The 20,258-nt window shown below is 47.1% G+C and overlaps 3 protein-coding genes and 1 pseudogene across 3 annotated transcripts; 1 reads left to right on the top strand and 3 right to left on the bottom strand.

Moving 5' to 3' along the window:
• Positions 1-533: 533 nt before the first annotated feature.
• Triap1 (TP53 regulated inhibitor of apoptosis 1) lies at positions 534-2,600 on the bottom strand. Its single transcript, XM_042669620.1, has 2 exons — positions 2,454-2,600; positions 534-1,423 (listed from the first exon to the last, which is right to left on the bottom strand). The coding sequence occupies exons 1-2, from the start codon at positions 2,598-2,600 to the stop codon at positions 1,340-1,342; spliced, it is 231 nt and encodes a 76-aa protein (XP_042525554.1). The 3' UTR covers positions 534-1,339.
• On the top strand, positions 2,569-7,950 carry Gatc (glutamyl-tRNA amidotransferase subunit C). The gene is made up of 4 exons (XM_042669619.1): positions 2,569-2,790; positions 2,881-3,050; positions 4,851-4,954; positions 7,540-7,950. Exons 1-4 carry the CDS (start codon positions 2,569-2,571, stop codon positions 7,590-7,592), a joined length of 549 nt encoding a protein of 182 aa, XP_042525553.1. The 3' UTR covers positions 7,593-7,950.
• A 1,084-nt stretch (positions 7,951-9,034) lies between these two features.
• Srsf9 (serine and arginine rich splicing factor 9) lies at positions 9,035-18,178 on the bottom strand. The gene is made up of 4 exons (XM_042669636.1): positions 17,867-18,178; positions 12,010-12,170; positions 10,210-10,382; positions 9,035-9,555 (listed from the first exon to the last, which is right to left on the bottom strand). Exons 1-4 carry the CDS (start codon positions 18,052-18,054, stop codon positions 9,412-9,414), a joined length of 666 nt encoding a protein of 221 aa, XP_042525570.1. The 5' UTR covers positions 18,055-18,178; the 3' UTR covers positions 9,035-9,411.
• On the bottom strand, positions 15,046-15,839 carry LOC122099055 (annotated as a pseudogene).
• Positions 18,179-20,258: the final 2,080 nt, after the last annotated feature.

Below are 20,258 nucleotides of genomic sequence, written 5' to 3'. Positions count from 1 at the left end.
CAGTCTGTAGTAAGGTTTAAGAGAATACAAGTATTTCTTAGTACATCCTTAAGATAGGCAGTTTGTAGATATTACATGACATTCTAAAGTATGTAAATGCTCACTTGATTCTAACATTGTTTTGGTACCAGAACATAAATTTTAGAGAATTCATATAGACTTATTATGGAAAACAAAAACATTTTAGAAATGTTTTTTTGCTTTTTCAGTACTGAAGATTGAACCAAAAGCCTTGAGCTTGCTAGGCAAATTCTCTTACTATTTGTGTCCCCCAATCCTTGTTTTCTGAGATAGGTCTAGCTAACTTTGCCAAGGTTGGCCTTAAATTCTTGATCTTGCCTCTCTCCTGAGTACATGGGATCACAGGTGTATGTTACCACCAGGTTTCTAACTACTACTCTGTACTACACTTAGATAAATCTTCACCTTTTAAGTTATAAAAGATAAAGCTCTCTGCAGTGTATGTGTGAGACATGGGGTAACAAGGTACTAGATGTACCATAAAGTGCACTGGGTTACAGGGGCAAATGATAAAAACTAAATGTTAGAATTTATTTCATCTTGATGAGTATAGACATAGGGTAGGCTAGACAAACAAAAATAAACCAAAGCACCCATCTCTCACATTTAAGCAGATGCGTTTTTCCTGTTTATAATGCAGTTTGACTTAATTCAGATGGAAGCCATTAGCAGCGAATCTTTGTAATTTAGGTTCTTCTGTAGCCATTCCATGTATTATATTCAATTATTTGCTGTGAACTGAGACAGTATTCATTTCAGTGGTCTTGCAGCATTCACATCTTAAATCAGACAGCTCTTGCTAAGCTGTTAAAAGCTGTCTTCCTCTTTGTTAACCCAAGCCATCAGCAATCTTAAATGTCATATAGAAGTAAATCCAAGTATTGATCAAAACTTGCTTGGATCCCTTTTTAGAGCATTAGCTCCCTGAGGAAACAAAAAGGTCCTGACTACTTTCATGAACAAGGACCCCCATACTGTGTATGTAATGTCCTTTGCAGCAGAAATCAAAAGGTCAAGGAGCCCCGATCACCTTGACTAGCTTATCATGATTTACGCAGAAGGTATATTTGAAGTTGATTCCAGACCATATATTGCAACCATATCCCAAGAAATTGTTCACTTTAGCACAGTGAATTCCTGTGAGATGCCAAAGCAAGTGAGAAATCATCTCAAAGCAGCATCTTTACACATGGGAGGAAGAGGCAACTTCCTCCCAAACTCATTAAATAGTAATGACTTCATAGCCTTAAGCTGACAAATTCCAAAGTCCTCTCAATTTCCTGATATGAGGAATCCATTTTCAAGGTGACAAGCAAGGTCAAGAAGAATTTTCAGGCTTTTCTTTGCCATGGCCCATGAACTCCAATCCTTCAATAGGAATCTCTTTCTCCTTTATTGCTTTCTGATGAGAGAAGAAACATTTTTATTAAAGTCTATAAGAAGCTTGAGGTCCAAACTTTCTAAATGAAATGTAATTACACAGAAGTAAATCAGATGGCAACAGACACTTTTCAGGAGCAAACTGAGTGTTGGACTGGAAATCGAAAAAGGGTTTCTACATTCTCACTCATCCCTCCCAACCCAACCTCCCCTTTTTCTTTTGTTAATTTTGTAGGCTACACATTAAATTCTTGACCATCCTTATTGATAAAAAATAAAAATTAAAGGGGTTTCTATAAGTCCCCCAATCCCCCATTAAATTCAGGGCCGGGCATTGGTGGCTCATGCCTGTACAATACTAGCTACTCAGGAGGCTAAGATCTGAGAATGCGGTTCAAAGCCAACTTGGGAGGAAGTGAAAACTTACCTCCTTTTAACCACTAGAAAACGAAGTGGCTCTCTAGCTCAAAATGGCATGGCGTATCCTTGAGCAGGGACAGCGTCCAGGCTCTGAGTTCATGCCCCAAACGAACAAAACAAAACCACCACCACCCACCGAATCCACAGTAATAATGACAAGTAAAATCAACCGCACCCGATTCTAGTGAACTTGAAGAAATCACTTCCTATCTTTAGGTGTTAGTTTTGCAAGTAAAAAATCCAGTTACGATGGCTATTTTGCATAGTACCAAATAAATGAGCCAAAGGTTGTTCCTGTGCCCCAAACAAGCTAAGGTCCTCCAGACACCGGTGGCTCTCCGCCTCACTACTCAGAAAACAAGCCGCGCGGTTCCTACCTCCATCTAACCAGCAAAAAGCCGGAAGTGGAGGCGCTAGGCGCGCGCGAAGAAGCGAGAGCCGCACAAGGCACACAAGCGCGCACGGGCGGTCAAGTTGGACAAACAGAAAACCAGGCCGGGCCGGAAAGCCTCGCGGGTGATGGCAAGGGGGAAAGGGCCTCGGCCTCGCCGCGGCGGCTCCGGCCTCCGTCCGTCGGACTCTGGCGTGGGTGGGGCCTTGGGGAGGACGGGAAGGCTCGCGGCGCCGCTCACCTGAACACACTGCTGGTAACGCTTGAAGAGATCGGTGCACGGGTCCCCGGAGCCGTCCCCCTTGAGGAACTTCTCGGCAAACCAGCGGTTGAAGCACTGGTCGTATTCGCGCTTCATGTCGGTGCAAGCCTCCCCGACGCTGTTCATGGCGATGGCGGCGGCGGCGGCGGCGGCGGCGGCGGCGCGTTCTGATGACATCACTCGGGCGCGCGTGTCCCGGCGTGACGCCAGGACGTACTACGGCGGCTGGAAAGAAATGTGGGCGCTAGGTATGTGGCGGGGCCTTCGTGCGATCCCGAGCGGGCGGCGGCTCGTCACCTCGCGGGAGGCTCCTCAGGTAAGGGCGGAGGCGTGCAGCTGGGCGGCGTCCCGGCCGGGAGGCCGAGCCGGCGCCGCCCGGGACCCACGCCGCCCGCCTTCTCCGCAGGGGGGTCGGGTCACAGCCGAGGTGATCGAGCACCTGGAACGACTGGCGCTGGTGGACTTCGGCAGCCGCGAGGCCGTGGAGCGGCTGGAGAAAGCCATCGCCTTCGCTGACCGGCTTCGCGGGGTCGACACCGACGGGGTGGAGCCCATGGAGTCGGTACTGGAGGACAGGTAAACTCGGGCGGCGGACCCCGAAAGCTTCACCGCGGTGCTTTTGCAGACGTTTGAGGTGACCTATTACCAAGTGTCCTATTACACAAGAGGTAAAAGCTTCATTTAGCAAGATCGCGAGTTTGCCCTGTCACCACGCCTGTCTTCGCTCTTCCCGTTGTTCATTAGGGGTCCTGCCACTCCCTCTTTAAAATCCGCGAATTTCTCGGTGTAAGTAGGAAGAAATCCCAACTGCTTGTTAAGTCACCGCTTTCGGAACCCTACTTCACACACGGTGAGATGGCTCCCGCTTGTAATCCCAGCTACTCAAGAAATGAAGGCCAGAGAAGCGCAGTTAGAGGTCAACTGGGGCGAAGTTAGTAAACTCCACCCCCAAAACAAAAAGGCTAGGGCCTTGGTTAAAATGGTCGAGCATCTTCCTAGCAGGCGAGGATGTGTTCAATTCCCAATACCACAAGCCAGGTTTGTTCGCTCTCTCGTTTTCATTTTCTGTAGGGCTATGCACTTGCTAGTAGGCAAGCCCTCTTCCACTGAGCTAAATCCCCATCTCGTTCCCTCTTTAGGATCTCTGCACTTGCCAGATATTTATGTTTTGTCCCTTGGATAGAATACCTCCACCTCCAAGTTGTTGCCTGGTATTCTCCCTCTTGGCACTTGAATTTCTTTAGAGTGGATTCTACTGACACCTCAAACTCCCTCTGCCTTTCCAGTCACTATCCATTTAGTTTTTCTGATATTTGTATTTTATGTCTTGTTTACAGTGTAAGCACACTTTATTACCTGCTTCAAAAATTTTAAGTGTATTTTTTTCTGGGGCTCAAATTCAGAACCTCACACTTTCTGAGCTGATTCTCCCCCCTTTCCCCCTCCCCCCCCCCCCCCCCCCCCCCCCGTATAGTTTCTAAGATACATCTTGATCACTGGCAGATGGTTTATCGCTTTTTACCTAGGTGGCTGTAGTGAAAGATGCGTCCCTCTTAAGGTTACCAGAAAGGAGTTAGGTCCCAATATGACCAATTAGGAGCCAATATCCTTAAGCAAGTCACTCTTTAGTTTCTTCCATCTCTTCATAGGCCAACACCTATATGGGTGCTGGGTTAGGTACCTTTTGTTATGTCATTGCCAGGCTTTGTTACATTTTGCCTATGTAATTATGAGCATGTCTTTTTAAAAACTGGTCATGGGGCTTGAACTGGGCGCTGTCCCTAAGCTCTTCAGTTTAAGGGGAATGCTCTACCTCTTGAGCCACATTGCCATTTCCTGTTTTCTAGTGGTTAATTGGAGGTTAGAGTCTCACAGACTCCTGCCTGGGCTGGCTTTGAACCAGGATTCTGAATAGGTAGGAATACAGGCATGAGTCACCAGTGCTTGGCATGAGCATGTCTTACAATTGCCTTTTCATCTTTTCTCACTAAAAGTAATCTGCCCATAGTAGTCATCTAGTCAGGCATTTTGCCACTTGAACCACTCACGCACCTCTAGTCTTTTTTGCACTTTTTTGGTCGGTCATGGGGTTTGAACTCTGGGCCTGGGTGATGTTCCTCAGCTCTTCAGCTCAAGGTAGCAGTCTATGCCCTTGAGCCATAGCACCACTTCTGGTTTTCTGGTAGTTTATTGGAGATAAGAGTCTCACAGACTTTCTTGCCTGGGCTGGCTTTGAACCTCAATCCTCAAATCTCAGCCTCCTGACTAGCTAGGATTACAGGTGTGAGCCACCAGCACCCAGCATTCTTTCTTTCTTGATGCTCTTCCTGTGTCTTACTCTCTGAGAAGGTAACCTTGAGCTTCTGGGTTTTGTAGATGTCTATACTTGAGATCAGACAATGTAGCGGAAGGCAACTGTGCTGAAGAACTACTACAAAACTCCCAACGTGTCGTGGAGGAGTATTTTGTGGCCCCCCCAGGTATGTGTTGTCCAGAGTGGCTTAACAGAATACTCAGAATAGTCTCACAGACTTAAGAAACGAGGTGGAAATTGTAAGGTCAAAACTACATATAAATGGCAGCATTAAGATGATAGCAGAAGCCAAGCGCTGGTGATCACACCTGTAATCCTAGCTACTCAGGAGGCTGAGATCTGAGGATTGCCCTTCAAAGCCAGCCCTGGCAGGAAAGTATGTGAAATTCTTTGTTTTGTTTTTCTGTCAGTCACGGAGCCTGAACTCTGGGCCTGGGTGCTGTCCCTCAGCTCTTCAGCTCAAGGCTAGCACTCTACCACTTGCGACACAGCACAACTTCCAGCTTTTTTCTGCATATGTGGTGCTGAGGAATCAAACCCAGGGCCTCATGCATGCAAGGCAAGCACTCTACCACTGAGCCAAGTTCCCAGCCAGTCTGTGAGATTCTTTTTTTTTTGCCGGTCCTGGGGCCTGAACTCTGGGCCTGGGCACTGTCCCTCAGCTCTTCAGCTCAAGGCTAGTGCTCTACCACTTAAGCCACAGCGCCACTTCCAGCTTTTTCTGCTTATGTGGAGCTGAGGAACCGAACCCAGGGCCTCATGCATACAAGGCAAGCGCTCTACCACTGAGCCACCTTCCCAGCCCCAGTCTGTGAGATTCTTATCTCCAAAAACCAGAAATGGAGGAGGAGGCAACAATGCTTGATAAGAAATGTACTCATTACCTTGCCCATGTAATTGTAACCCCTCTGTACGGTATTTTCACAATTAAAAAAAAAGAAAACCAGAAATGGTGCTTTGGCTCAAGTGGTAGAGTACTAGCCTTGAGCTGAAGAGCCTAGGGACAGTGCCCAGGCCCAGAGTTCAAGCCTCACTACCAACTAAACAAAAAACAGGACTGGGAATGTGGCTTAGTGGTAGAGTGCTTGCCTAGCATGCATGAAGCCCTGGGTTGGATTCCTCAGTAGCATATAAACAGAAAAAGCTGGAAGTGGTGCTGTGGCTCAAGTAGTAGAGTGTTAGCCTTGAGCACAGAGAGATTCAGGGACAGTGCCCAGGCCCTGAGGTCAAGCCCCAGGACTGGCAAAAAAAAAAAAAAAATGATAGCAGATAGCTGGAAGTATGGTTCAATTGTTAGAGCACTTGCTTAGCAAGTGCAAAGCCCTGAGCTCATACTGAGCACTATAAGAAAGAAAATAAAAGGTGACAGCAGGGCTCAGGTGCTACACTTCTTAAGGCAAATTTGGAGCTCTGAAGGAGTTGACATTCACTGTTCTTTCAGTGCCAGTCAAGAACATGAGCTTATTTTATTAATAGAGAATTTAAAAATCTGTAATTTTGCAAGGTATTTCTCAAATTTAAGGGTTGCCACTTTTTTTTTTTTAAGATTTTAATTAATTTATTTATTTTTGTCAGTCATCATGGGCCTGAACTCTGGGCCTGGGCGCTGTCCCTCAGCTCTTCAGCTCAAGGCTAGAGCTCTGCCACTTGAGCCACAACACCACTTTTGGCTTTTTCTGCTTGTATGGTGCTGAGGAATCGAACCAGGGCCTCACGATGCAAGGCAAGCACTCTACCGCTAAGCCACCTTCCCAGCCCCTGTTGCCACTTTTTAATGTACTTTTAACAAATTACATATTACACAGGTCAAATAAAAAATACTTGGCAAAATAGTCTAGCCATGGTTTGCAATCTCTGATGGGGGCCTGCATCTCCAATGTTAATTTAAAAAGCAGGATATATACTCAGGAGGCTGAGATTTGAGGGTCATCATCAAAGCCAGCCCTGACAGGAAAATCCGTGAAACTCATCTCCAATTAACCACCAGAAAATGGGAAGTGGTGCTGTGGCTCAAGGTGGTAGACCAATACCCTTGAGCAAAAAAGCTCAGGGACAGGGCCCAGGCTCTGAGTTCAAGCTCCAGGTTGGGCAAAAAGAAAAGATAGCAAGCTCTCATTTAAGAAAGGATGGGAAAATAGCCAGCAAACTTGTGAGCTAAACTTTTAAAAGCCACATGCCTCTGATTTATTGAGGCAAAGTAGAAAGAAGACTGTGATCTTGCCATCTCAGAAGGAGATGTTGCTATTTCCCAAACAGAACCAAATGTCACAGGCTTTGCTTCACGCTTTGCTTCTTGGGACAAACTGAGTTCCAATCTTCCATTTCTAGTTGCATACTAATGGCTAATTCACTTGTACCTACCATTTATTGAAAAGAGTACATTAATTTGGCTTCACCTAACAGCTGCGATTCTAAGTGCCATCATATTTCTATTTTGGGTTTTTTTTTTTTTTTTTTGGTGGGGGGGTCAGCCATGGGGCTTGAACTTGGCTGGGCACTGTCCCTCGGCTCTTCAGCTCAAGGCTAGCTGCTCTTCCATTTGAGCCACAGCGCCACTTCCAGCTTTTTCTATTTATGTGGTGCTGAGGAATCAAACCCAGGGTCTCATGCATGCGAGGCAAGCACTCTACCACTGAGCTTTCCCAGTCCCTCTATTGTTTCTCATGAAAATGAAGCCATCACTTAACTTAGCAGAGTGAGTTGGAACCGCAGCCTCAACTCTTAACATTCTTCCTTATTGTTTCCAAACAGGTAATATCTCTTTGCCAAAGCTGGGTGAACAAGAGCCCTTCTCTCATGGCTGATAGCTAGCTATTCTGGGAAGGGGGTACGCTGTGAATACATGGAAGCACAATGGTGGCACTGTTATTGTGAACCTTAATGTTCTATCACCTGAAAAAGTGGATGTTTAAGCAACTCTTAGTAACTGACTCTTCTCAGGAAGATTTGAACAATATCCAAGTAAACAAGGCAATGAGTTCCTGATGCTAATAGAAAAGGGAATACCAACTTCCAAGGAAATGGATCAAGTATTTACAGACTTACTCAGTATGGAAGTTACCCTCTTTCATCTTCCTGTAAAAGAATTATGTCTAACAAACTGTGTATACTGGAACTTTTTTATATACCTGGTTATCAGAGTATCTGATCACCAAGTGATAATCTGAGTTGTCATTTTTGTTTTCTTTGTATTATCTTTACCAGACACACTGAATTTTTTCCTGGATACCTACTTATTCTGAGCAGAGGACTTTCTAGAAAGTCCTGGAGCGTGCTGAGTAAGCTGTCTTAAGAATTCCTAAGCTAAGCCAGGAGCCAGTGACTTACACCTGTAATCCTTGCTACTCATGAAGCTGAGATCTGAGGATTCCAGTTCAAAGCCAGCCCCGGGCAAGAAAGTCCTTGAGACTCTTATTTCCAGTTAACCACCAGAAAACCAAGTGGCACTGTGGCTCAAGTGGTAGAGTCCTTGCCTTGAGCTGAAGAGCTCAGGAACAGTGCCCAGGCCCAAAGTCCCACAACCAACAAAAGAAAAAAATTCCTAAGTTTGGGGCTGGGCAGGTGGCTCAGTGGTAGAGTGCTTGCCTTGCATGCATGAGGCCCTGTGTTCAATTCCTCAGCACCACATAAGCAAAAAAGCTGGAAGTGGCGCTGTGGCTCAAGTGGTATAGAGTGCTAGCCTTGAGCTGAAGAGCTAAAGGACAGTGCCCAGGCCCAGAGTTCAGGCCCCAACACCAGGAAAAAAAAAAATTTCCTAACCTAAAGTAGTTCCTGGGCCTGGGGGCTGGGAAGGTAGCTCAGTGGTAGAGTGCTTGCCTTGGATACATGAGGCCCTGGATTCGATTCCTCCGCACCACATAAGCAAAAAGAAAAAAGCCGGAAGTGGCGCTATGGCTCAAGTGGTAGAGCACTAGCCTTGAGTTGAAGAGCTAAGGAACAGCGCCCAGGCTCAGAGTTTAGGCCCCACAACCAGACCCCCCCCCACCCAAAAAAAAAAAAAAAAGTAGTAGTCCTGGGCCTGTTTTCATTCTTTCTATTCCTCCTTTATCTGTAGTACTTTTTAGTTTAATCTACAAGGTCACCTTATAATTCTGAGCTTGCCCAGTTGAAGTATTCAAGCCACCAGCAAAACAAACATCATTACTGCAAGTAAAGTTATCTATCCCACCTTTCCTACAAACTGGGTAGCAGTTATTACAACTCAGTGATTGCATTTTTTTAGCCTCTGCTGCTACTATACTGTGTGTACAATCAAGGACAACCACACTTATCAATTACTAAACATTTAAAATATATTTCTAAACAGAATGGGCCAACTCAGTCACAGTAACTGCTGATATTCAGAGCAAAACAGCCCACAAAGACACAGCACTGATTTCTTTTCCCATAATTGGGTAAAAAATATACAACTTGTTTCTGAACCACAACCACTTGTGCAGTTTAAAACGTTTTGCTGCTAACATGGCCCTGGTAGAAATTATGTCATTTTTCTTTTTTTTTTTTTTCCTTAAAAAAGTTTCTTAAAAATTTCCTAGACACTAAATTATCAATCTGGAATGTAGATCCTGAGGACAAAGCAGCTCAGGTCATCTAAAAAAAAAAAGAAATTTCCCATCACTTGTCTCAATAGGGTCTGAAAGGAGAAAAGTAGTGTGGGGAGCCCCTGCTTTGGTATGGAGAGTCACGGCCCCTTGACCCAGACCGAGAACGTGAGTAGCCATAGCTTGTGCTTCTCTCAGGATAAACTCTGATGTAGGAGGTTTCACCCTGAAATTCAAAGACAAAGAAAAAAGTAAGTACCAGAATAACAAGCAAATCCTTTACCTAACCTGGCTGCCTAACAATAGTTGTTTTTGTTTGTCCTGGGGCTTGAACTCAGGGCTTGGACACTGTCCCTGAGCTTCTTTTGCTCAAGACTAGCACTCTACCACCTGTACTACAGCACCACTTCTGGCTTTTTCTCTTATGTGGTATACTGAGGAATCAAATCCAAGTCTTCATGCATGCTAGGCAAGTAGTCTACGACTAAGCCACATTCCCAACCACAATAGTTAAGTTTTGAGCACTTAATCTACATGACACTGTTCCTTCATCACATTAAAGAAGGAGGTATTCTTATCACATATCCAAAAAGAAGAAAATTGGCCCAAGTGATGGTGCCTCACACTTATCATCTTAGCTACTCAGGAGGCTAAGATCTGAGAATCAAGGCAGCCAGGACAGAAAAATCCAGGAGACTTGTTATTTCCAATTAACTGGCAAAAAGATGGAAGTAGAGCTCTGGCTCAAGAAGGTGAATAACAACAACAACAAAAAGCAAACAAAAAAAGGGCCAAACAAGTAAGGCACTGGGTTCAATCCCTACCACCAACCACCCCCCCCCCCCAAAAAAAAAAAAAACCCACAAAGTACTGACCCTACCTCATGAGAGCGGAATTTGGTGTCATCCAGTTTGCGCAAGGCATATTCCATGTCTTCTTTTCTGAGATATTCAACCATCCCCATTCCGTCCTTCTGAACATCTGCATAGCAGACATCCCCAGCTTCTCTCATGTGATCTTTCAGGTCCTGCCAGCTGCCTGATGGAGGAAGTCCTAGGCATAGAGAACATAAGAGCCTAATTTCTTTAGCCATGTTAGCTGTCCTGTTAAGATTCAGTAATACCTATGGTCTTTCCCCTATAAATAATTTAATCCCCATGAGTCTCCAAATCACAACTCTACATGGGACAGAAAATGAAGAGAAAAACACTAAAGTACATGGTGAAGCTGGTCTTTAACTTTTAAGAGACCAAAGTCTCAACAGAGCATCCCATTGCAGGTTTTAGTACCTTTAGGAATTCACAGCATTTCTTTGTTCTTCAATTTTTTCCCATTATGAAATTTATCAGTGCCAATTATTTCTTGCCTGACCAAGTTTCCCAGGACATAGGAATTCTCAAACAAGTGAAATAAAGTTTAGCTGAAGGTAGCAAATCAACAACAAATACCTACAGTTTGTTTTCCTACAGAAATGAATACTGACAAACCAAAGTACCTCTTAAAGAGATCACCAACATTCTTCACTATAGTTGGGGGTGGGTGGGGGGAGTAATAACTCAGATGCTAAAACTAGTTGGGAGTCATACAACCCTACCTGATGTCATGAAAGGGAAATGTGCTCCTGCTCTCAAAGGCTGTGTTTACCGCTCACAGCTCAGGACTGCAGCCATTTCCTAATAGTTTTCTAAGCAGGATTTCAGAGCAGCATGGAGAGAAAAAAAGATAATGTATGACATCTTGAAGGAGGGAATAGAGCTCTAGGGTTAAAAACTTCACAAAGGGGCACAAGAGAGGCAGATATTGAGTATCACTCTTAAGAACATGGGATTCTGCTGTGGTTCAGACATTCACAATCCTAAAAAAGTGCAAAGCTCAAACATTTCTACCAGTGTCCAGTACTCCCCTGCAACATGCAGAAGGCCCTAGGTATTTTTACCACTTTAGAAATGTTTCAAAGATATATAAACAGCTGAGTTTAGCATTTTATCATTTATAAATACTAGACAGATATGCACTATTAATTTCCATTACAGTCTCCAAGATTACAAGTTGTGGGGTTTCCATTAGCTAAGTTGTTGTTTTGTTTTTTTTTTAATATACATTCAAAAATCTGGCCTTTTTAAGCAAGTTGTTAGAATCTGGCTCCTGTAATATCTTTTTTTTTTTTTTTTTGGTCCATGGGGCCTGAACTCAGGCCTGGGCACTGTCCCTGAGCTCTTCAGCTCAAGGCTAGTGCTCTACCCGCCACTTCTGGCTTTTTTTGCTTATGTGGTGCTGAGGAATTGAACCCAGGGCCTCATACATGCAAGGCAAGCACTCTACCACTGAGCCACCTTCCCAGCCCCCTGTAGTATCTTTTAATTAAACAGAAATCAAGGTACATTCCAAAAGAAAATAGAATTGTAGCTCTAAGCGTTTTGCCATCATCTTTCATTCTCCACAATAAGGAACCCCTTTCCAAGCAAGTTTATGTTCTACCAAGGCTGAACTGTAGTGCAGTTTAAATTACAGGGTACCTACCTCACTGACAAGCCAATGCAGGGCTTTAGACTATCACTGTACATGCATAGGCTATTGAAAAGCCCATGTGTCTCGTGCACAGAATTAACAGTTGACATTACTCATCTGTAGACTGTGCTAAGCAGTTTACATGCATGATCTCAGTGACAAAGGAACATACCTGAAACAAGAACTCGGAAGTCAGATCTTCTTGTAGGAGGCCCACTCCTTGCGCCTCGGGTCCACCCACCCCGGCCTCCATAAGTCCTGGGAAACTCCACACGAAGCCGGCACTGGCCATAATCATATCCATTCCTTCCATAAATTGCATCCTCAGCATCTCTGCAAAGAAAAATTTGGAGTCAGAGGTGCCCAGGAGTCTGAATGACTTTCTAATGAAAGGGACAAATGATTAAGAGGGGAAACTGACAAGGAAAAATAGAACAAAGTAGGATATGTATATACTTTCGCTTTAAAGATCTTTAATGGCACTGAATTAATCTTCACAACTGTCAGACATAAAACTCTATAAAACTGTAATAGGGTAGTCAGATTACAAATAAAAGGATTGATTTAGAAAAACAAAAAAATCCTGTTGAGAGATTTTGCCACTAAGTTTCTCGAAACTTGGTGAGTAGTTTCTCAAAATGTATATACATTAGGCTTCAATAATAAAGGCCTCATAAAACCTATGAAAAGACCCATTTTAAATAGGTTCAGGGGGCTGGGAAGGTGGGTCAGTGGTAGCGCGCTTGCCTTGCATGCCTGAGGCCCTGGGTTTGATTCCTCAGCACCACATAAGCAAAGAGAAAAAAGCCGGAAGTGGTGCTGTGGCTCAAGTGGTAGAGCGCTAGCCTTGAGCTGAAGAGCTGAGGGACAGTGCCCAGGCCCAGAGTTCAGGCCCCATGACCGGACCCAAAAAAAAAAAAAATAGGTTCAGGGGGACTGGGAAGGTGGCTCAGTGGCAGAGTGCTTGCCTTGCATGCATGAGGCCCTGGGTTCAATTCCTCAGCACCACATAAGCAGAAAAACCCAGAAGTGGCACTGTGGCCCAAGTGGTAAAGAGCTATTCTTGAGCTGAAGAGCTGAGGGACAGCGCCCAGGCCCAGAATTCAGGCCCCATAACTGACCAAAAGAAAAAAAAAATTGGTTCGGGGCCTCGGTGTGTGGCTTAGTGCTAGAGTGCTTGCCTAACATGCATGAAGCCTGGGGTTTGATTCCTCAGTACCACATATAAGAAAAAAACTGGGGGCTGGGAAGGTGGCTCAGTGGTAGAGTGCTTGCCTTGCATGCATGAGGCCCTGGGTTTGATTCCTCAGCACCACATAAGCAAAAAGAAAAAAGCCGGAAGTGGCTCAGTGGCTCAAGTGGTAGAGTGCTAGCCTTGAGCTGAAGAGCTGAGGGACAGCGCCCAGGCCCAGAGTTCAGGCCCCACAACTGGACCCAAAAAGAAAAAAAAAAACAAAAAACTGGAAGTACACTGTGGCTCAAGTGGTAGAGTGCTACCTTTGAGCAAAAGAAGCTCAGGGACAATGCCTAGGCTCTAGGTTCAAGCCCAGAACTGGGGGGGGGAGGTAGGGGGACTGGAAACTAAACCAGCACTAGTAGCTGATGTCTGTAATCCTAGAGGCTGAGATAAGCTGGGCGCTGGTGGCTCACGCCTGTAATCCTAGCTACTCAAGAGGCTGAGATCTGAGGATCTCGGTTCAAAGCCAGCCTGGGCAGGAAAGACTGTGAGACTCCTATCTCCAATAAACCACCAGAAAACCCGAAGTGGCACTGTAGCTCAAGTGGTAGAGCGCTCCCCTTGAGCTGAAGAGCGCAGGAACAGTGCCCAGCCCAGAGTTCAAGCCCCAGGATGGACAAAAAAAAAAGAGGCTCAGATTTTTTTTTTTTTGGTTGGTCGTGGGGCCTGTACTCTGGACCTGGGCGCTGTCCCTCAGCTCTTCAGCTGTAGACTAGTGCTCTACCACTTGAGCCTCAGCCCCACTTCCTGCTTTTACTGCTTATGTGGTGCTGAGGAATCAAAAGGAGGGCTTCATGCATGCAAGGCAAGCACTCTACCACTGAGCCATTTTCCCAGCACCACAAGAGGCTGAGATTTGAAAGACTGCTTTGAAACCAACCAGGGCAGAAAAGGTCTGCAGGACCCTATCACCAGTTAGCCAGCAAAATACTCAAATAGCAGGATCACACATGAGCAAGAAAGCTATACATGAGAACATGAGGGCCTGAGTTTAAAAGCCCTAGTATTACCACTAAAAAGGAAAGAAAGGTGAGAGGAATGAAATACAAATGCCATGGGGGTTTTTTTGGAGGGGGGAAGGCGTTTTTTGGGTTTTTTTTGTGGCGCTGGTGCTGAAATTATAGAGGTGCTGCAATGGACAAATCCAGTTGCATTTTTTTTTGGGGGGGGGGGGGGAGTAGTCATGGGGCTCTAACTCTGGGCCTGAGCGCTGTCCCTGAGCTCTTTAGCACCAGACGAGCACTCTGCCATTTGAGCCACAGCACCACTTCTGGATTGCTGCTGGTTAACTGGACTTTCCTGCCTGGGCTGGCTTTGAACTGTGATCCTCAGATCTCAGCCTCCTGAGTAGTTAGGATTACAGGTGTGAGCCACCGATACCCAGCTGCAACTGCGTTTTTTTCTTCTTCTTTTTTTTCTTTTTGTGACAGTTCTGGGGCTTGAACTCAGGTGCTGACACTGGGCTTTTTTGCTCAATGCTAGAACACTTACCATTTGAGCCACAGTTCCACTTCCAGCTTTTTGGTAGTTAATTGAAAATACTCTCACTACTAGGTGCCAGTGGGTCACACCTCAAGTGGCTAACTACTCAAGAGGCTGACATCTGGGAATCAAGGTTCAAAGCTAGCCTGAACAGGAAAATCTGTGAGACTCTCACCTCCAGTTAAGAGGGAAAAAAAGAATCCCGCCTGTGCCCAGCAAAACCAAAACCTTTTTTTTTTTTTTTGGTCAGATGCGGGGCTTGAACTCTGGGCCTGGGTGCTGTCCCTGAGCCTCTGTGCTCAAGGCTGGTTATCTACCACTTGAATCACAGCACCACTTCTTGTTTTTGACTGGATAAATGGATTTGTCTGCCTGGGCTAACTTCAAATCACCATCCTCAGATCTCAGCCTGCTAAATAGCTAGGATTACAAGCATGAGCCACTGAGGCACAGCAAAACCAAAACCTTTTAAGTGTAACTTTTTTTTCTTTCCAAAAAATTTTCCTTATCATTTTAGGAAAAACATGAATAACAAATCAACTTAAGTCTTTTTTGGAAATGATTTCTACTAAAGATTCATAAGCAGCATAGTCCTTCAGTGAGTATGTGAGTTCACCTAGACAGTCTCTTTGCATAAAACCTCCCGATCATGCAGTGATTTGTTTATTCTATGACCTTGTTCTGTGGAAAATTGTATGCTATTTTCTCTGACCTTCCTTTAGTTCCAGCCTGGAATTTCCTAGCACTGTATCTTTTACTTGTTTCTTCCTCCAGATACACACTGTTCAGCTTTGCACACAGCTTTTTCATAGCTGTTTCGCTGTTTTGTAGTTGTGATCTCTCTTGCTGGCACTCAGAAAACAATACCTGTTAGAAGATGAACTATCCGGACAGCACTGTCTGTGGTTGGCCCCCAGCTCCACTGGCTCATGTAGTGTCAATTCTCAAATCTTTTGGATTAATTATCAGATAAATTTCAGTAGGTTGGGACAAGATTACCACTGTCATGGTGTGAGTATGGATGCAGCCTTGCTTCTTGGTCTTTGGCACTCGCTGTACTCTGTGCACCCCTCCTTCATATTTCATGTCTTTATAGGCATCTGATCCCCCAGTGCTAGCAGATGCATGTCTAAGGCCACCTATTTCACTTGGAAAGTATTCCAGGATTCCAAAATGCCATCTTTTAAATGAAGCATATTACTGATATGTATCAATTATCTGTGAAGTAAACAACATTGCCTCCTGACCCCCAACTCCTGCAGGATCAAATCATTTTCATCTGTTTCTTCTGGTGCTTCAACTGACATTTCTTTTTGACACAAAACAACTTTATTTTCTGTAAGTTTCCATAAATCTTCATTCTCATTGCAGTAGGGCCTTGGCCTCTGGCAGTTCCCACTCCCCCCCTCTCTGGAGCCAGGCTGCAGCCACCAACTTGGGACTCTGGCACTGTAACTGGGCTTCTGGGCGATCCAGTAAGGTCCTCAAGGGCCCATCGCTGCGAACAGCTCCTCCAGTGGTGGACCACCAAGCCTGAGGGCCTATAGGGCTGGGTCTGGAGCCTGAGCATGGTGGGCTGGCAGACACCAGGCAGGCTCTACAGAGGCTGACCTAAATGTAACTTTTTACACAATTTGGATAACTGCCTTGTCAAAATCCACCCTGACAAAATTTTATCAAAAGGTAAAAACTTTTTTTTTCCCCCCAATGGGCTGAGAATTGGACCTAAAAAGCCTCGAGTGCTAAGAAAATGCTTTTTACAATTACTTATTAAGTTCAATTTTTCTCAAGTTCAATTTTTCTTAGAAGTTCTAGTTAAAAATGGCCTTGCCAAGCCAGGCGCTGGTGGCTCATGCCTGTAATCCTAGCTATTAAGGAGGCTGAGATCTGAGGATTGCGGTTCAAACCCAGGCTGTGATCTCTCCAATAAACCACCAGAAAACCAGAAGTGGCGCTGTGGCTCAAGTGGTAGAGCACTAGCCTTGAGCTGAAGAGCTGAGAGAGGGCGCCCAGGCCCAGAATTCAAGCCCCACGACTGACCCTCCCCCCAAAAAAAAGCCTTGCACCTTCTATAGACAAGCAGAGCTGAAGGTACCATTCAGTGCCAGAGCCACTCACATATAGCCTGTCAAACATACCCACAAGTCTAGTGGGGGGGGGGGGGAAGGGTTCTAAGGTAAAAGGATCTCTAGTTTGAGTCCAGCCTGGGCTACATGGGGAGACCCCCCCAAAGAAAAGCATGTCCAGGGCACCCCAAGCCAACAGATTATATGCCTGGAGCAGAAGTACTAGCACTTAAACTTGGACTTTGAATACAAAGGGCTTAGTGGCTTTCTATCAAGTTAGTGGCTTTTTGTCAAGTATTTATTCAAACTTATACATCTCTAACTTGAATAATATGCCTACCTCCCAAAGTTACTGTAAGGACTAAATAAGATACTAATGTGAGAATGCGTTGTTGAAAGCTTCACACACTGATATCAGAATAGGGCTTTTGTTATGGTAGGGCTGAATGAGAATGTAACAGATCAAAGAGTAACTATGTATTTTAAGAGGAGAACAGGGGCTTCAAATCTTATCTCCTTCGCTGAATAGCCAGCCTCTTTTCTCAACAACTCCCCAGATTTCCTCCTCATTTTAGCCGCCTCACGGTGGCTAAAAGTGCTAAACGTACAGCGTGTGCCACTTGACAGAACACAGCGATGTTCAAAGTAAGGAGCAGAGAGAGAGGCGCAGGCGTCCATCATTTAGGGGTGTAAGCACGCCTAGTTCTGTTTGTGGGGTGAAGAACAGCTGTGCGTCCTGAGCCACCAAAGCCTTGGGGTGCTTCCCGCCGCCCGGCAGGACCCCGAGGGCACCGCTGGCCGCCCGCACACGACGCGGACAAAGCGGGGAGCAGGGCAGGGTGCAGCCTCTAAGCGGACTCCTCGCCCTCGCCGAGCCCCGGAGCGCTTCGGGCGCGCGGCCCGCCGGGTTTCCACATCACCGACTCCCCGCGGCCGGGACTAAGACCCCCCACAACCGGTCGGATTGGCGAGACCCACCCCCGGGCACTTTAGAAGGTTCCCCCATTCCATTAGAAGGCCCGGGCCCGGCGCGCGCGGTGGGGGATCCGCTCCACCACAGGAACCCCTTCGGGGCGCCCCCCATCCCCGCCGCCTGCTCTCCGCTAACGGCGACTTCGGGCCCAGGGCAAAGGGCGGGAGGGGAGCGCGGCCGCGAGCCAGACAACGCGCGGGGCCCCCGGAGCCCAGATACGGCCTCCCGAGCCAAAACTCGCGAGGAACCGGCCGGGGGGCGCGAGTCTCACCGCGGGTCCTCGAAGCGCACGAAGGCGAAGGGCACCAGGCCGTGCCGGTTCTTGAGCTCGATCTCGCGGATGCGGCCGTACTTGTAGAACAGGTCCTCCAGGTCCTTCTCCCGCACGTCGGTGGGCAGGTTCCCCACGTAGATGCGCCCGTCGCCCTCGCCGCCTCGCTCGTCCGCCCAGCCCGACATCCGCACCGGCCGACGCCGCGGGCCCGCCGCAGCCCACGTCGCCTCAGCCGCCGCCGCCACAGGCGCCGCCTCTGCCACTGGCGCCCCCGCAGCGTCCCCGCGGGCTCCGCGGCGCTCAGCCGCGCAGCATTGTGGGAACGCCGAGCGGAAGCGCGCAGGGGGTCCACGCGCGCCGCCGAGGGAATCCTCTTAAAGGGGACGCGCAAGCGACGACTGCGCGTGCGCGCGATCCGGCGCGCCCCCTCCCCAACTCCCCCGGCACTGAGGGAGCCCGCTAGCCTTGAATTTCTGTCCCCCGACGCAATCCCCTCGCAGGCAGCGTGGATTGGATGAGTGGCTGGGACTCCCTGAGCCGGTGTCCTCCCCGCCCCCCGCCCCTCCCCTTCGGCGGTGCCGCCCGCCTCGCCGGCCTTTGTGAGCGCTCACTGAGGTGTGACCCGGCTGGTGCCGGGGTCTGCGCACGGCTGTCACTCAGCGCGCGCGCGCGTGGCGCCGGAGCGGAGGAAGCCGACCCGCCCGGCGCGAGGCCCGCAGCCTCGGTCAGTCCTGCCGCGTGGCCGCGGGTGTCTCCACACCTACCCCCCACACTGTGGCGTGCTTCCGGCGGTGTGCATCTTTAATCCTCCCTCACAAGGTGAGACCCCATGTTACGGGCAGCGGGGGGAGCCGGGTCTCCGATGGGGTCTGGGTTCAAATACGCGGTGGGCTCCCCCCCCCCCCCCCCCCCGTCCAGGGCCCAGCTGGACCCCGCTCTTGACGCTTTTCCACGTTCACACCCTGTAATGCCCGGGCCACAGGGAGGACTTGCATCTACAGGCTTAGCCTTCGTTAAAAATGAAACGTGGTCCGGGGCCGGTGTCTCACACCTGTCATCCCAACTGCTCACGAGGCTGAGATCTGAGGATGGCAGTTCGAAGCCAGCCTGGGCAGGAAGGTCTGTGAGACTCTTATCTCCAATTAACCACCAAGAAAACCAGAAGTGGCGCTGTGCACAGCTCAAAGTGGTAGAGCCTTGAGCGAAAAGCTAAGGGATCCAGGCGCTGGTAGCTCAAGGCGCTTGAAGCCAGCCTGGGCAGGAATGTGCCTGAGGCTCTTATCTCCAAGTAACCAGGAGAAAACCAGAAGTGGAGCTCTGGTGCAAAGTGGTAGGGGGCTAGCCTTGAGTAAAAGAGCTCAGGGACAGCACCCGCGCGCAGGCGGGAGAGACAAAGGACAGCGCTTAGGACCTTAAGTCAAGCTCCAGGACGCACACACACACGCACACACACACACACCTACCTCAATGGATTGGTGGCAGATAGATTGACAAACCTATAGTACTAGAGTGATTACTGTAGGCTCTAGGTGGTGATGTGTTTGCCAACCTTTTTCTGTTCGAAATTTTTCATAATAAAATCTTGGAGCCGGAAAGGAAGGGTCTTGGTATGTGCTGATAATCCCAGCATTCAGGAGGCTGAAGCAGGAGGGAGGATTTTGAGTTTGAGGCCTGCCTGGACTCCAAAGGGAGACCCTGTGTCCCAAAAATAGCAACAAAAAGTTGGGAACAAGAAGTAAAAATGTTTAGCAAACACTAGTGATAGGGGATGTAGTTCAGTGGTAGAGTGCTAGCCTGTCATGCACAAGGTCCTGGTTTTGATCCCCAGGCTCAACAAAAACAAAAATACAGTAGTAAGGGAGTAAAATCAAACATTAAAACATAGTTGATTAGTTGATGTTTGTTTATAACTCCTCTCAACCATTCAAAATGAAGACAAAAAATTAAAAACAAATAGTGAAAATATAACTTTTACTTTCAAAATATAATCATTCATGGACTGGGAATGTGGCTTAGTGGTAGAGTGCTTGCCTAGCATGTATGAAGCCCTGGAAACAGAAAAAGACAAAAGTGGGGCTGTGACTCGAGTAATAGAAAACTAGCCTTGAGCAAAAAGAAGCTCAGGGACAGTGCCCAGGCCCTGAGTTCAAGCCCAGGACTAGCAAAAAAAAAAAAAAAAGCCAACCTCCTAATAACAAGCAAGTGGTACAGCAGCATAACACTGAATGCTGCACAATTATTAAATCATGTCTTGAATATGTTAAAATCATGCTAATTTAGATGTAAATGGTACTTAACATATACATACATAATTATATATTCTGACGGGATCTATTAAGCTGGTTGAGGGCTGGGAAGGTGGCTCAGTGGTAGAGCGCTTGCCTTACAT

The sequence above is a fragment of the Dipodomys spectabilis genome, unplaced genomic scaffold (genome assembly GCF_019054845.1).
Source record: "Dipodomys spectabilis isolate Male_0828 unplaced genomic scaffold, ASM1905484v1 ptg000499l, whole genome shotgun sequence".
NCBI classification, from domain to species: Eukaryota; Metazoa; Chordata; class Mammalia; order Rodentia; family Heteromyidae; genus Dipodomys; species Dipodomys spectabilis.
The sequence above is the reverse complement of the archived record's forward strand: the minus strand, read 5'-3'. Positions and strand labels throughout refer to the sequence as shown.

Coding starts and splice junctions, on each gene's coding strand:
- Triap1 (XM_042669620.1), bottom strand. CDS start 2,600: ATGAACAGCGTCGGGGAGGCTTGCACCGACATGAAGCGCGAATACGAC. Junction 1,424..2,453: donor GTTACCAGCAGTGTGTTCAG/GTGAGCGGCGCC, acceptor TTCTCTCATCAG/AAAGCAATAAAGGAGAAAGA.
- Gatc (XM_042669619.1), top strand. CDS start 2,569: ATGTCGGTGCAAGCCTCCCCGACGCTGTTCATGGCGATGGCGGCGGCG. Junction 2,791..2,880: donor CCTCGCGGGAGGCTCCTCAG/GTAAGGGCGGAG, acceptor CCTTCTCCGCAG/GGGGGTCGGGTCACAGCCGA. Junction 4,955..7,539: donor GTATTTTGTGGCCCCCCCAG/GTATGTGTTGTC, acceptor GTTTCCAAACAG/GTAATATCTCTTTGCCAAAG.
- Srsf9 (XM_042669636.1), bottom strand. CDS start 18,054: ATGTCGGGCTGGGCGGACGAGCGAGGCGGCGAGGGCGACGGGCGCATC. Junction 10,383..12,009: donor CTTCCGAGTTCTTGTTTCAG/GTATGTTCCTTT, acceptor CTCTATGCCTAG/GACTTCCTCCATCAGGCAGC. Junction 9,556..10,209: donor CCAAATTCCGCTCTCATGAG/GTAGGGTCAGTA, acceptor TTTGAATTTCAG/GGTGAAACCTCCTACATCAG.